Source organism: Ambystoma mexicanum, chromosome 10 (assembly GCF_040938575.1).
Source record: "Ambystoma mexicanum isolate Mex_15411 chromosome 10, UKY_AmexF1_1, whole genome shotgun sequence".
NCBI lineage: Eukaryota > Metazoa > Chordata > Amphibia > Caudata > Ambystomatidae > Ambystoma > Ambystoma mexicanum.
Window position 1 is genome coordinate 649465498 of NC_090932.1, and position 12818 is coordinate 649478315.

Sequence of the window (12818 nt, forward strand, 5' to 3'; positions counted from 1 at the left end):
GGTCCCGGGTCTCTGTTTTTGGAAAGCCCATTGAAAAAAGGAGCTGAATTGCTCAAATAGGGTGCAGGATACTGTGCACCCCATGGGGAGGCATCTGTCTAGATAGAATTTGTTATTAAAAGTAAAACCTAGCCATTTCTGGGAATACGGATGGACTGGCAATAGTCTGAAAGCAGATTCGATGTCCAGTTTGGCCATCAGGGCGTACCTGCCGCATTCCTGTATGAGTCTTACCGCCTCTTGGAAGTGTTGTAGGATACTGCATATTCCGTGTGTGGAATGCCGTCGTTTAGAGATTGTACTTTGGGATAGGATAGATGATGAATTAACCTAATTTTCCCGGGTTCCTTTTTGGGGACCAAACCTAGTGGAGATATTATGTAGTCTTTGAGGGGCATGTGGTCCCAGGGTCCTGCAATCCTGCCTAGTAGTAGTTCCTTCTTGATTTTGCTCTCCACCATCAGGGGGTTGTCCCAGGCTGATTTTAGGTTCATCAGGACATTCTGTGACCCTGTGCCCTTGAAAGGGATGATTAAACCCTTGGTGAAACCCTGCCAAATCGCCTCGCTGGTTTCCCTGTCTGGGTAATTTCTGAGTGCTTCTCTAAAATTGTTTGTTTGAGTTGATGGGAGTTCTGCCTGGTGCTAAAAATTGGGTTGGTGGGGAGGGGTTGGTGCACAGGTTTATTCCAAAATTCCTGCATGGGATGTTGGCCTTTGGAGAGTATTTTTTGTTCTGCATGTGGGCATTAGACTTAGCCGCCCATGGCTGATTCTTCCGAAAGGGCTGTTCCCCTTTTTTGTGTTTTTCGTTGTCATTAATTCTGGGGCCCTGTGCATTTTTGTTATTTTTGGAGGTTGTTTGTGGGGCCTCATCCTCTGATGGAGGCTTGGCGTTCAGCATGTATAAGTAATTCTGGACCTCGTCCCATTCTATGGCTGGCCTCTCTGACATGCTTCTCCTAAATCTAATATCGTATGCTAGCCAGGTCATCCCTCTTTGAGCGATTTTTACTTCTCTTATTTTATCCATGTATGCCCATACTTTTCTGCCATCATTGGGGAATTTTTCTTCATATATTGTTGCCAGGATGGCAAAGGCCTGCAGCCAGTTGTCCAAATTCTGTTCTACCTGGGCGTTTCTGGCTATGGCTTTCTCCTCTATCTTTTTGGGATCCCTAAATGCATCTTTCCCTTTACGTTGGGCTTCTATAAGTGAAAAGATTTCGATGAACTCTTTGGCCCATATGGCCTCTTTGATTGTGGTGTCAATGTTCCATGCTAGGCATCTTTTGTATCTATTTAGTATTTCAGTCTGGAAGCATTTAATTTTTAAGTCTAATTGGGCATTGCAGATCATTGCTATGTCTGTTGGGTTGTTGCTGCTTGCCCCTGTCTGCCCCAGAGTGTCTGTAATGGAGGTTTCCCGTGCTTTTAAAGCACCTGCTGGGTCTGTTGTTGCTGCTGTTGGCGCAATTGTGGTGGCTGTTGTTGGTGTTGCTGGCACCTGTGGCAGTGGTGTTGTTGGGGCCGGTGTTGGGATTGTTGCTGATTGGGGGGGTGACCGTTATGGCGGGTTCTATAGGTATGCTGGGGTTTATGGGCCCATTCCCTCTGTGGGGGGTAGTTGTTTTCCCCTGATTTAGAGCAATAATTGTTGCAATTCAAACATGTTTTCGCATAATTTTGCCAGTTTATTACCTTTTCTTGCGCCTTCTGTTACCTTCCTTCTCTTTGATGGTGTTGTGTTGTCATCTTGACTGGGTGGTATGGGTGCCCCTTCCTTTGGTAGGCCATACATATTTTCCCTGACCCATGCCCAACCATAGTGTTCTGCCGCCTCGATGGCTGCTAGGAGGTGAGGTGACTTGGGCTTTTGTGCTGGTGTTAGGGGTTCCTGAGATTTTCATTTGGGACCCGTGATACTTTAGCCTGCAGGCTGAAATTGACCGCCGCGTAATGCTGGGCTGCTTTGTTTGTTTGTCCTTCCCTCGATCAGCTGGGCATGAGTCCTGATCCCGCATGGCACGTCCCAGGGATCCTCTTCTGTTTATTCAGTTTTCGCCACTCGTTCCTGGGTTGAAGAGTTCTGAACAGGACAATGTTCAAGAGATAGAAAGACACTGCGAGTGCAGTGAACTTCAAAGAGTTTGCTAAAGAAGCAAAGGTTGGAAGACACTGAGTAAACAGTGAACCTCCTGTTTGTTTGGGTCCCCGTTCAGGGTCCACAAACAGATTGTGTTTTCTCAGAGCATGCTGCTCTTATTTATAAGACACAGGGGAGCCCTGGGTCTTTGATGTGCATAGTAGTGGGGGCTGGGTTCCAGCCCTCAGCCGGGTAGCCAACTGTCTGGCCCCCTGGGGGGGCAGGTCTTTGAACCTGGGCCCTGCCTGACTGTTGGTTTCCTTAGGTGCTTAGCACCTTGCTGCTTGGAGGAAGGGTGAGGTGATTGTTCACACCTCACTCTTCCTCAGCTTTGTGTGGCAGAGACTGCATGTCTCTGCAGCTAGGAAGAGGAGAGGAGCAGACGGGTGGGGGTTGGGCTGCCCCTCTCCTCACCAGTTACCCTGCCTCGCCTTGGGCGGCCATGCAGCATTGCCCAGGACTGAAGGTATTTAAGCTATGCATTTGCAGTGAGCAGCAGTTTTATTGAAGTCTTAAGCAGAGGCGTAGCCAGGAACGTCTTGTAAGAGCGGCCTGAAGCTAATTTAGTTGGGCCCACCACAGTGACATTGTAATATTTTGACTACTTTGTAACCATGCCAAGTGCCTGGATGCCCCAAGGCCAGGCGGCGCTATATAAATAATAAACTAAACTAAACTAAATTCCCACACAGCGCTGCTGAATGAGAATTTACAGATTTTGGGGGGGGGCTTGCCTTGCCTGCTCAGGCCCTACCCTGTCTACGCCTCTGGTCTTAAGCAGACCCCACAAATGGCATGGGAGTGGCCCTTTTCTCTGGCAAGTTTCATCACCAGTGAAAAGTTAATGTTGATTAATGTGCATATATTATGTACATTATGAATAACAACAAGATACAGGTGTCAAACAATGATGACAAGACAGTGCCTTTACCACACAGGGTTTTCTAGGGATGCCTGCCTTGAACATAGTACAACCCAAAAGACAGTTTACAGAGATCTCAAGCTATTAGCAGTGGCATGTTCGCGGTACTAGCTGTAATGGGCTTTACATTTTTCATATTGAACAGTTACTTTGCAGCCTAGTGGTGGCAGAAGAGAAAACACTTACCTCTGTCATATAAGTGGGTTCATCCCAGGGACCCAGGTACAAAAAGATGTAGCTCTCCAGAGATTTTTGTGCAATCTGCCATAATATGTGGACATTCCAGCAGGGCTGTCTCTGAATTTCATGATTATGAAGCTGATACAATTCTTTATTATTATTAATTGGTTATTTAAACACGCTTAATACTGATCAGGTTTCTAAGCACGAACCAGGATTCAAACCTGTGTTGCTCTGCGTCGTGTTGCTTCCAAGCAAAGCGTATTGCCACTGAGCTATACTATCCAGGACAACCATTAGTTGGGTAATGGTAATATCTGTTATTTACAAAGATTGGAAGAAGCTGACAAGCAGTGGGATGCTCTGAAATGTAATCCTTGACCCAGGTAACCTATAGGCTATAGTGATGTTGCCAGTGCGCGCCGTGGGATCTCAAGGAGATGGTTGGTTGAGTCTTATTTATTTCTTTGACCAGTCACACACTGCGAGATCCAGAGTCCCCCAATAAAACAGGACTTTTCCACAGTTCATGCCCCCCCTAATCTCCCATGCTCCTACTATCCAAGACACTCCCCTCCGTTCTCTCCCACAGAACATGGCTCATGTACACAATTACTGCAATAAAAAGTCCTTCTCCCACAGTTTGAAGTTTTGAAATCATCCAACTCTGGAGTGAGTGAGAAAAGCACACTTATATAGCGCACATATTATGGACTAAGGTACCTCAGAGCACTATATAAATGGGAGCTCATATTCTTATGGTGGTTCGAAGGCCTATGTGAAAGGAACTGGTGGTCTCAATCTCATTGGGCTTCTGTTGCTTCCCTTAAAATGAAACGGTGCAAGTGGTCCCAATTTACACCTAACATGTCAATCACAACAGAGGGTCCTCTGAAGAATGGCCATGGGATCTAGATCAAGCGTTTACACAAACATTACATGCAACAAACACCATTAACCCTCCATAAGTAGCATTTTCTGTAAAGTCGTGAACTGAGGCGATTCACGGATGATGGTTTCAGGGCCACTTTTTTTGAGGTGAGGGGTGGGCCACTCTTTTTTTAGGTGTCCGGGCCTATTTCTTGTCCCAGTCCAACCCTGCAAACAGGGAGTTTACAGGGACGTCATTTAGGGGTCGCCATGGGTCACCTGCAACCCCTGAGGTCTCCCTTGCTACCCCTAAAGAAAGAGAAAAACATGTTTTTAAATTTTTTTTATTGAGGCCCCTTGGCTATGGCCAGCAGCACGTGGCTCTTTGTTTCTGCAGTGGGTCTTTGTTTCTGCAGTGGCTGGTTTTCTGATAGCTATAGCGGGTAAGATAGCTCACTGGGTTGAGCACTCGTTGCTGCACTGTGTGTGTGATATGCAGGTTCGACAACCGGCAACTTTTGTAGTGTAGAAATGCAAGTGGGACAGCAGCGGTTCTGCTGTCCCATGACCCTCTCATTCAACATCCCCTTGCGTTCATAAAGACGCAGAGCATACGTCACTCTAAATATTTTAAAGCGCATCCCATCGGTGAATGCGGAAGGCACTGTGGAATGTGTAGAAAGCCCACTGCATTGTGTGTTTGCTCAAAGAGAATGAGAAGGGGAATCTGAATATGAGCACGTTCTAGGCCTTTGAGGATTAATCCATCTTGGCGTAAGTGACGGCGCCTGCGCAGGCAGACTCCACCACTAGTCCCAAACACGTTTCCTTATTCGTTCCCAATTAACTGTGCGTAGTCCTGGCTCTGGGTTTGCGTTCATGTGGAGGTATGGAACATACTATTTTCATGTTTTTTATTTGTGTTCACTTTTGTTCATGCACATTTTACATTTTCATTGCAGTATGATCAGGGGACAATGGAGCGAGAGGAAGCAGCGTCGCTATGCCCTGAAGAGAAAGCCAACCCAGTGCAGCAAACGGGAAGCGTTCAGCAGTGGGCAGACGGCTCTTCCTACAAAGGACATTTTGAAGTCGATGTGAAACTCGGTCTTGGAGAATTTACATGGGCCAACGGCGAGGTAAAGGGGCTGAATACTTTGCATGGACATGACTGTCTAACTGGCTCATATATGTAAACTTTGCTGCGTCTACACACTGGGAGTTAACGTAAGCTTCCTGGTTAGAAATGTGGAGGAGGCTGTTTCCGAACGTTGTTGTTCAGTTATTGTATGATCTGGCCAAGTGAGGGGCATTAGGGCACCAGAAATCATTCGAATTACTATGTCAGAAGTAGTGGTAATTCCACCAAAAATTCCCAAGGAGACTTACGGATTCCAACAATGGGGATTTACACCTCCTTGCCACTGCCTAACCAAATGACTGCCAAACATGTAAAGTCGATTCCTAGGAGATGAGTACACTTGAGCACTGGCAGTGGCCAGAGATTGTTTCAAACTAGATGCCCCAAGGTGACTCCTCTTCCTGGATCACCTCAGGTGGGCGCCCCGGGTAGCTTCATTCTCCCCAGGGGAGCAGATAGCTTGGCGTCATAGGTCTTCACCTGTCTTCTGGAGTTCACGGCAGTGCGATTTTGTTGTCCTGGTGCTGACTCAATGGATATCAGTGGTCAGAATGACGTCTTTTCCTCAGAGCTTCGACAACGACTCATTAGCTGGTCAGCCAGTGCAACTCAAGGGGGGGGGTGGAAGATGTGTAGCTGCAGTAATGGAGCCAAAGAGCAGCCTTCAGGACTACCTCGAGGTGAGCTGGCAGGCAAACTGCTGGAACCTCAGTGTGGGGGTCCAGGGGACTGATCTAGGCCTGGGAGGATTTTCCAAAGCCTCACTCTTCCAGTCAGTCAGACACTGCCTCGCCAAATCCCAACTGACGACTTCTCCTCGGAACTCTTCTTTTCAGGCAACGCAGAATTCCTTTTGCCACAATGCTGGCGGTGGCGCGCACTAACTAGCCTGACTTGTTTCCTATACAGCATTGAAATGAACCAATGCCTAAACTGTGCAAACTCTTACAGTTTTCAGCAGTTAAACACAGTGATCTGGTTCTTATTATCCTCAGAGGATAACACATATGTTAAGCTGGTCATCTTTCATTTACCTAATCCTTTTCACACATTTGAAACATGGTGCAAAGTGCATTTTACCAGTAGCTGTGGTAGACTCTCTCTACCACTTCTGCGCTCTTAGATTGTTTTGAGCTTCAACCTCTCCCACCCTATATTCTGCTGCACTTTTGCGAATAATTGACTGATTAAGTGTATTGATATTTATATTTTTGCTTAGTACTTTTGTTTTTAGCTTTGCAATATTTTGCCCCTTTTGTATTGGGTTATCCCTTAGCATTCCATACTTTTGCAATACTATATTTCAGATTCCTGCTGCCTAGGCTAAAACTTTTGTACCGGGGGATGGCCAGGCGGAAAGCCTATGATGAGTTGGGGACTGATCGATGATTATCAGCAAAAAAGAAACCGAAAGTAATAAACAGGGCAAACAGGCGGTCAAAGGTGGCGCAGATCTTTGAGGAAGTGGGGAAGTTAGGGGGGAAGGCAAACTGGGCAAAGAGTAGGAAGAAATCATCAAATGCGTCAGGCACCCTGGAAACGTTTTTTTTAAAGGCTTTAGGGGTCCCGGAGAAAAAACGATGTTAGCTGAAAAATCAATCGAGCACTCAATTGGGAGTAAGAACAGTTTGGAAATCATCCCTGAGGATTTGGAAGATATCCTATATCAGGCAGAAAATGCAATGAGTGAAATTGCAGTGTTTCATGAACACAGGCAGGATGGGCTTAACTGGAAGTAGGAACTCACCTGGGAGGGTAGCTAAACGCGACTGCATTTTGACCAATTTACCAACAGCTCCAATGAAATTGTATTCATTCACGTAACTTGAAGGAAACCTATCACTTATATACTTTTGGGAAGCATGGAAAACCAGGTCTTAAATATTCATGAGGTTTTATTAAGATTGGAAAACAAATTGGATGTGCTTAAAGGGATGTTAAAGGGGCAACGAGCTGGAGAAAACCCAAACAAGTCAAATAAGATGAATAACAGTTTTCAAAATGCACTGCTCAGGCTCCCTATTTCTGAGCAGACACTGGTTTTGGAATCCGACGCTCTAAAAACATATTAAGTAGATATTGGCTTGCGCGCAAGGTTGACATGGATCAGTGTGTAACAACAAAGCTGCGCATGGGTCAACCATGGGTTAGCCGGTCAAGTGGCACAGCGGGTAGAGCGCTCGCTTTGACATCCGTGCAGAGGCTGCTAACGCAGGTTCGAATCCCGGCAGCGCCAAACTCAGCCTTTCATCCTTCCGAGGTCGATAAATGAGCACCACACACCGTGGGTAATAATAAGCAGCGCTCAGATACCTCAGGGTTCGTAGCGCTATATATGCCTAATTATTATTATTATTATTACGTACAAAGGACATCCGAGGAGTCCTTCCCAACCTGGGGCATATCGGGTCAAATCCCAGCTATTGTGGCTCTTACGAACACTGTGTCAATACTATATAGAGCTGAGTACTGAAGAAGAAGGGACGTGGGCTTCGCCTGAAGGAAGTAGGGTCTGGGTCTGATATGGCCCCTATGTGAGTAGGAAGCTGTTTCAGCTAAAAATAATTAACAGCTCCTGCGAAGAAGATACCATTCCTTTAATGAATAAATGGACCCAATGAGGTCGGAATGTGTGTGGTGTAACCGTTCTTTTTCTTTTTTTTTAACTTTATTTAGGTAACGGGCAGACATGTAATACAAGACGTTCAATCTACCTCATTAATACAGTCATATACTTTCTTACAGGTATCCAATACATTTATAATTCCAGTTGTTTGGTTGTTTTGTGTTGCACATTACTTCAGTTTTTCTTTCACATACTCCCGGAATGACCCCCATATATCCTTTGGTCTACTACTTGCCTTTACTGTTCCAGTGTACCCCTCCTCCCTTTCATGTACATAGGTTAATTCTCTCAACCATTCATTTAATGATGGCGCCGTCTTGGATTTCCAATGCAATACTATACAGTTCTTGGCTATAACACATCCCATGTTAAATAGTCTGCACATTTTAATGTCAACCTTTCTGATAACTCCCAACAGGTATTTAAGGGGAAGGAGAGTGGAAGGGAACTTTGTCATTACATGAAGTGCCTCTGCAACCTCCCACCAGAATAGTGTCACTTTTGGGCAGCACCAGAACATATGAATTGTGTCTGCTTCCTCTGCCTTACATTTCATGCATTTGTCTGAGACGTTGCAGGAAAACTGTGCCACTCTGACTGGGGTTTAATGTAGTCTGTTTAATACTTTGAATTGTATTAGCCGTAATCAGGCATTGAGTGAAACGTCCTTTGTCAGACAACAGTATCTTCGCCATTTGGTCTCATCTATATTCGCTGCAATGTCCCTCTCCCATTTGCCCTTTTCTGGGTTACTTTGCACCATGTGTTCTGTATTATCCTGTATAGTCTCAGCCCTTTCCGATCTTCTCCCATTGATATAGCCTTTATGCAATCACAGGGCTCTGGTTCCTGGGGGAACGATGGCCACCTCTTCTTTACTGCTGCTCGCATTCTATAATATTGCAACATCTTGACTGGGTTATCTCCCAATTCTCCAGCATTGGATCTTTCATGGATTCACATGCTTAGAATATTCCCCGTCGTCAGGCTGGGAATCCCCGGTACATTATATAGACCCTTTCCTGTAGGAAAACTTTTTCGACGCTATGCGTCCTATCCACCTCGTTTTGTATCATGCGTGCCCGCACCGTCAGGACGTCATGATACAAATACAGGACCCGCCCCCGCGCTCCCTCAGATTTCAACCGTCTTTCAAAGTAGTGGGATCCTCGTGATTACTGCTATTGGAAATTGGGTTGTTTTTTCTGTTTCGCTTCGGCAACGTTAAAATTCTGGAGAATTATGTCTGGAAAAGCGTTATTTCGCCCTTGTGCGACATGTGGCCTCAAAAAAGTTTATGAAGGAGATGCCCACATGGATTGTATCTACTGTCTCCACCCGCACCACACGGCGGATACATGTGAGATATGCCAGGGTTTCTCCCAAAAAACCCTTAAGGACCGTAAAAGAAGGCTGGTCGACTGGCTTAATGACGGAGCGGGTGCCTACCCAGCTTCGGAAGTTGGCTCCACGGCCTCCAGGAGCAAGTCGGAACCTCCATCGAAGAAGGTACGGCCGGCGGAAAACCGCGCTAAGGACAAGCATACGGGAAAGCATGCTGGGTCTTCCTCATCACATAAAAAGCCCTCCTCCTCCTCCTCATCATCTAAGACGGAGAGGCAAGCGCTGTCAAAATCCTCCTCAGGGGGACAAGGGGAAGGATAGAACAGGTGGCAGCGGGGAGGGCGGAGGAGCGGTAATGTCTAAGGACTTGAAGGAAAGAGTCGGTAGGCTGGGGCTGCGTGACACTTGGAGGGAGGTTAGAGGTGACGAGGAGGGCCACACCTTTTTGTCGGGAGTCCATGGGTCGCAATCTAGAATTGATTACATTTGGGTCTCTGCCGCATTAGTTGGAGCAATCCGGGAAGTCAGCACGGGACCGTTAGGGATTGCGGACCATAAAATAGTTTCCTTAGTGATGGAGGTGGGTCAGAAAAGGAAAGGGATTTGGGGCTGGAAACTCCCTGCATACATCATGAGGGATCCGGTGCTCATGGAGGATATTGAAGAGAAGATTAGGCTCTTTTTCGACACGAACAAGAAGGGGGATACTGGGGAAGATATGCGGTGGGATGCCTTTAAGGCCACCCTTAGGGGGGAACTAATAGCTATATCGGCCTATCGGGTGAAACAACTGCAGAAACTTGAATCACAGTTGGAAGCTGAAGTGGAGGTGGCTAGGAAGGCGGCAGGGGACACCCCCTCTCGCAGGGCAATGCGGGTATATAGGAAGGCGGTGGGGCAGTTGGAACTGTTGCGCACCAAGAAGGCGGAAGGGGCAATGCTGTCGGTGTGCCAACAATATTATGCAAAGGCCAATAAATCGGGCACTCTGCTGGCGCGATTACTGAGAGGCAAAAGGGCGAGGAATACGATCACGGCATTGAGGCTGCCAGGGGGGGAGCGGGTCTCGGATCAAGGGGAGGTCCAAGAAGCATTTGCTAAGTTCTACGAGTCGCTCTACGCTACTCAATATCCCCCGGGTGAGAAACAAGAGGACTTCCTCCGGAATAGCCACCTGAGGAAAATAAGTAGCGCGGTACGCGAAGCCCTTGATCGGGAAATTGAAGAAGACGAAGTGCGGGGAGTGATAGAAGCCCTTCCACCGGGTAAGGCCCCTGGCCCAGATGGTTATACAGCCATTTTTTATAAACTGTTCAGTGTGCAACTAACCCCAATCCTCACTTCGCTGTTTAATTCATTTCGCCTCGCGGGCCGCATTACGCCTTCCATGGAGGAGGCCAAAGTCACCCTACTCTTAAAGCCCAATAAAAATCCGGAAGACCTAGCATCATATCGCCCTATAGCATTGATCAATCTGGATGCTAAGATCTTCACTAAGATACTGGCCAATAGGCTAGATGCCATCCTCCCAGACCTGGTACACCCAGATCAAGCCGGGTTTGTCAAAGGCAGACAAACCGCGGACAACATTCGTCGGGTGGCTCATGTAATCGAGAAGGTTCATAAAACGCTCACCCCCGCGATCCTGGTGGCTCTGGACGCGGAGAAGGCTTTTGACCGCGTCGAGTGGCCCTTCCTCTTTCGAATAATGGGGAAAATGGGGTTTGGGGGGACTTCTTGAGGAAGGTCAAGGCTAATTATCAGACTCCCTCCATTAGGGTGATGGTGAACGGGAGTGCCTCCAGAGCAATTTCTCTACAGAGAGGGACAAAACAAGTCTGTCCCCTCTCCCCAATATTATTTGCTCTCTATCTGGAGCCACTCCTCCAAGCCATCCGGGAGGCAGGGGATATCGAGGGGATTCCATTTGGAGGGGAACAGCACAGAGTAGCAGCCTTTGCTGACGACATGTTGCTCATGCTTACCGCCCCGCGGACTTCGCTGCCGGCCTGTGTGGCCCTTCTGGATGCTTTTGGGTCGGTCTCGGGTCTGAAGATTAATGCTAACAAATCCGAGATCCTGAATTTAACACTTGACCCAGCGGAACGAGAAAATCTACGGACGACTTCTGACTTTCTGTGGAGCCCGGGAGGGATACGCTACTTAGGGGTGAGACTTACTGCCAACCTGTCTGGATGGTTTCGGGCAAATTTTCCCCCGCTTCTTAAGGCCGTTAAGTGGGATTTTCTAAAGTGGAGAGCTTTGAGGGTCTCGTGGCTGGGGCGGATAGCCGCAGTTAAAATGGTTACACTCCCCAGGCTCCTGTACTTATTCCAAGCTGTTCCGTTGCCGGTACCGGCGAGTTATTTCAAGGAGCTGGAAACTCTAACCAGGGAATTCATTTGGGAAGGGAAGAGACCTAGGGTGGGAATTCGAATTTTGATGGCATCGAAGAGCGAGGGGGGCCTGGCAGTACCGAATTTTAGACGGTATTATGAGGCAGCTCAGCTGCGAATTATCAGGGAATGGTTGAAGGGAGAGGGTGGCATGCAAGATAAATTGTGGGTAAGAATGGATAGGGCGGTAGCACATCGAAACCTGGCCGAAGTATTGTGGCTCCCGAAACGGCTTAGGCCGGCCCATCTTTATGAAAGCACCATCACCAAACTTATGGCAGATACATGGGATAGGCTAGCAAAATCAGAGGGGATCACCACATTTCCATCTCCCTTTACTCCCATATTCGGTAACGGGGACTTCTCCCCTGGGGTGGAGAAAGGCGCCTTTGTGAATTGGCAGGAAGGGGGCTGTCGGAAACTGTGCGATATGTTTTCTGGAGGAGAGGTGTTATCATTCAACGACTGTAAGAAGCTGTTTGCGGTACAAGAGAGGGAGAGGCTGAGATATGCTCAGATCCGCCATTGGGTTCTTCATCCAGGGAACAGGAAAGCTGCAACAAGGGATCCGACTCCCTTTGAAAAACTCTTGCTCACGAGTGACGGGGGGAGAGGTCTTATCTCTAACATATATAAGACTCTGGCAGGCCCTAAGGAAGGGGCCCAATGGGCATATATGCGAGAATGGGAGGAGGCCCTGGGACGCTGGATTAGCCGGGCGGACTGGGGGACACTGTGGAGGAAGATCCCCAAACTGGCTAGAGCGTCCCAATTACAGGAGACGTGGTATAAGATTATGTTCAGGTGGCACTATACCCCGACCCGGCTGAACAGATTTTTTCCTAATGTGACGAACTGTTAGGAAAGATTTCGTAATTGTAGGTAATTTTCCTTCCATGTGGCAACCCCTAAACTTTTTGCTGTTGTTTTACACCTTGTTCTTGACTTTGCCAGAGAAGTGCAGCCTTCTGCCGCACTCCTCTGGGCTTTTGCTCCTTTCTGATGGGGAAACTGACATGCCCTTAAGACAGTCAGTACCGGGGACCGCTGTTTCCCGTAGTTTCTTTTATCATGTTGCGGCTTTAGTGCAACATGACACAAGAGGGCACTGTAAGCTAAGTTACAGCTCTCTTGGGTCTCTAGCCTTCTGCAGCCCCTAGATACTCTTTTAGGATGGTATTTTGATCGGTGCAA

General features: G+C 47.5%; 1 protein-coding gene across 1 annotated transcript in view; it reads left to right on the plus strand.

Moving 5' to 3' along the window:
* Window positions 1-12818, plus strand: part of ANKMY1 (ankyrin repeat and MYND domain containing 1) — a 674408-nt gene that overhangs the window by 50486 nt on the left and 611104 nt on the right. Inside the window, exon 2 of the mRNA XM_069618246.1 lies at window positions 5080-5256. Coding sequence (XP_069474347.1) covers window positions 5080-5256 — 177 coding nt within the window. The remainder of the gene's footprint in view (window positions 1-5079; window positions 5257-12818) is intronic.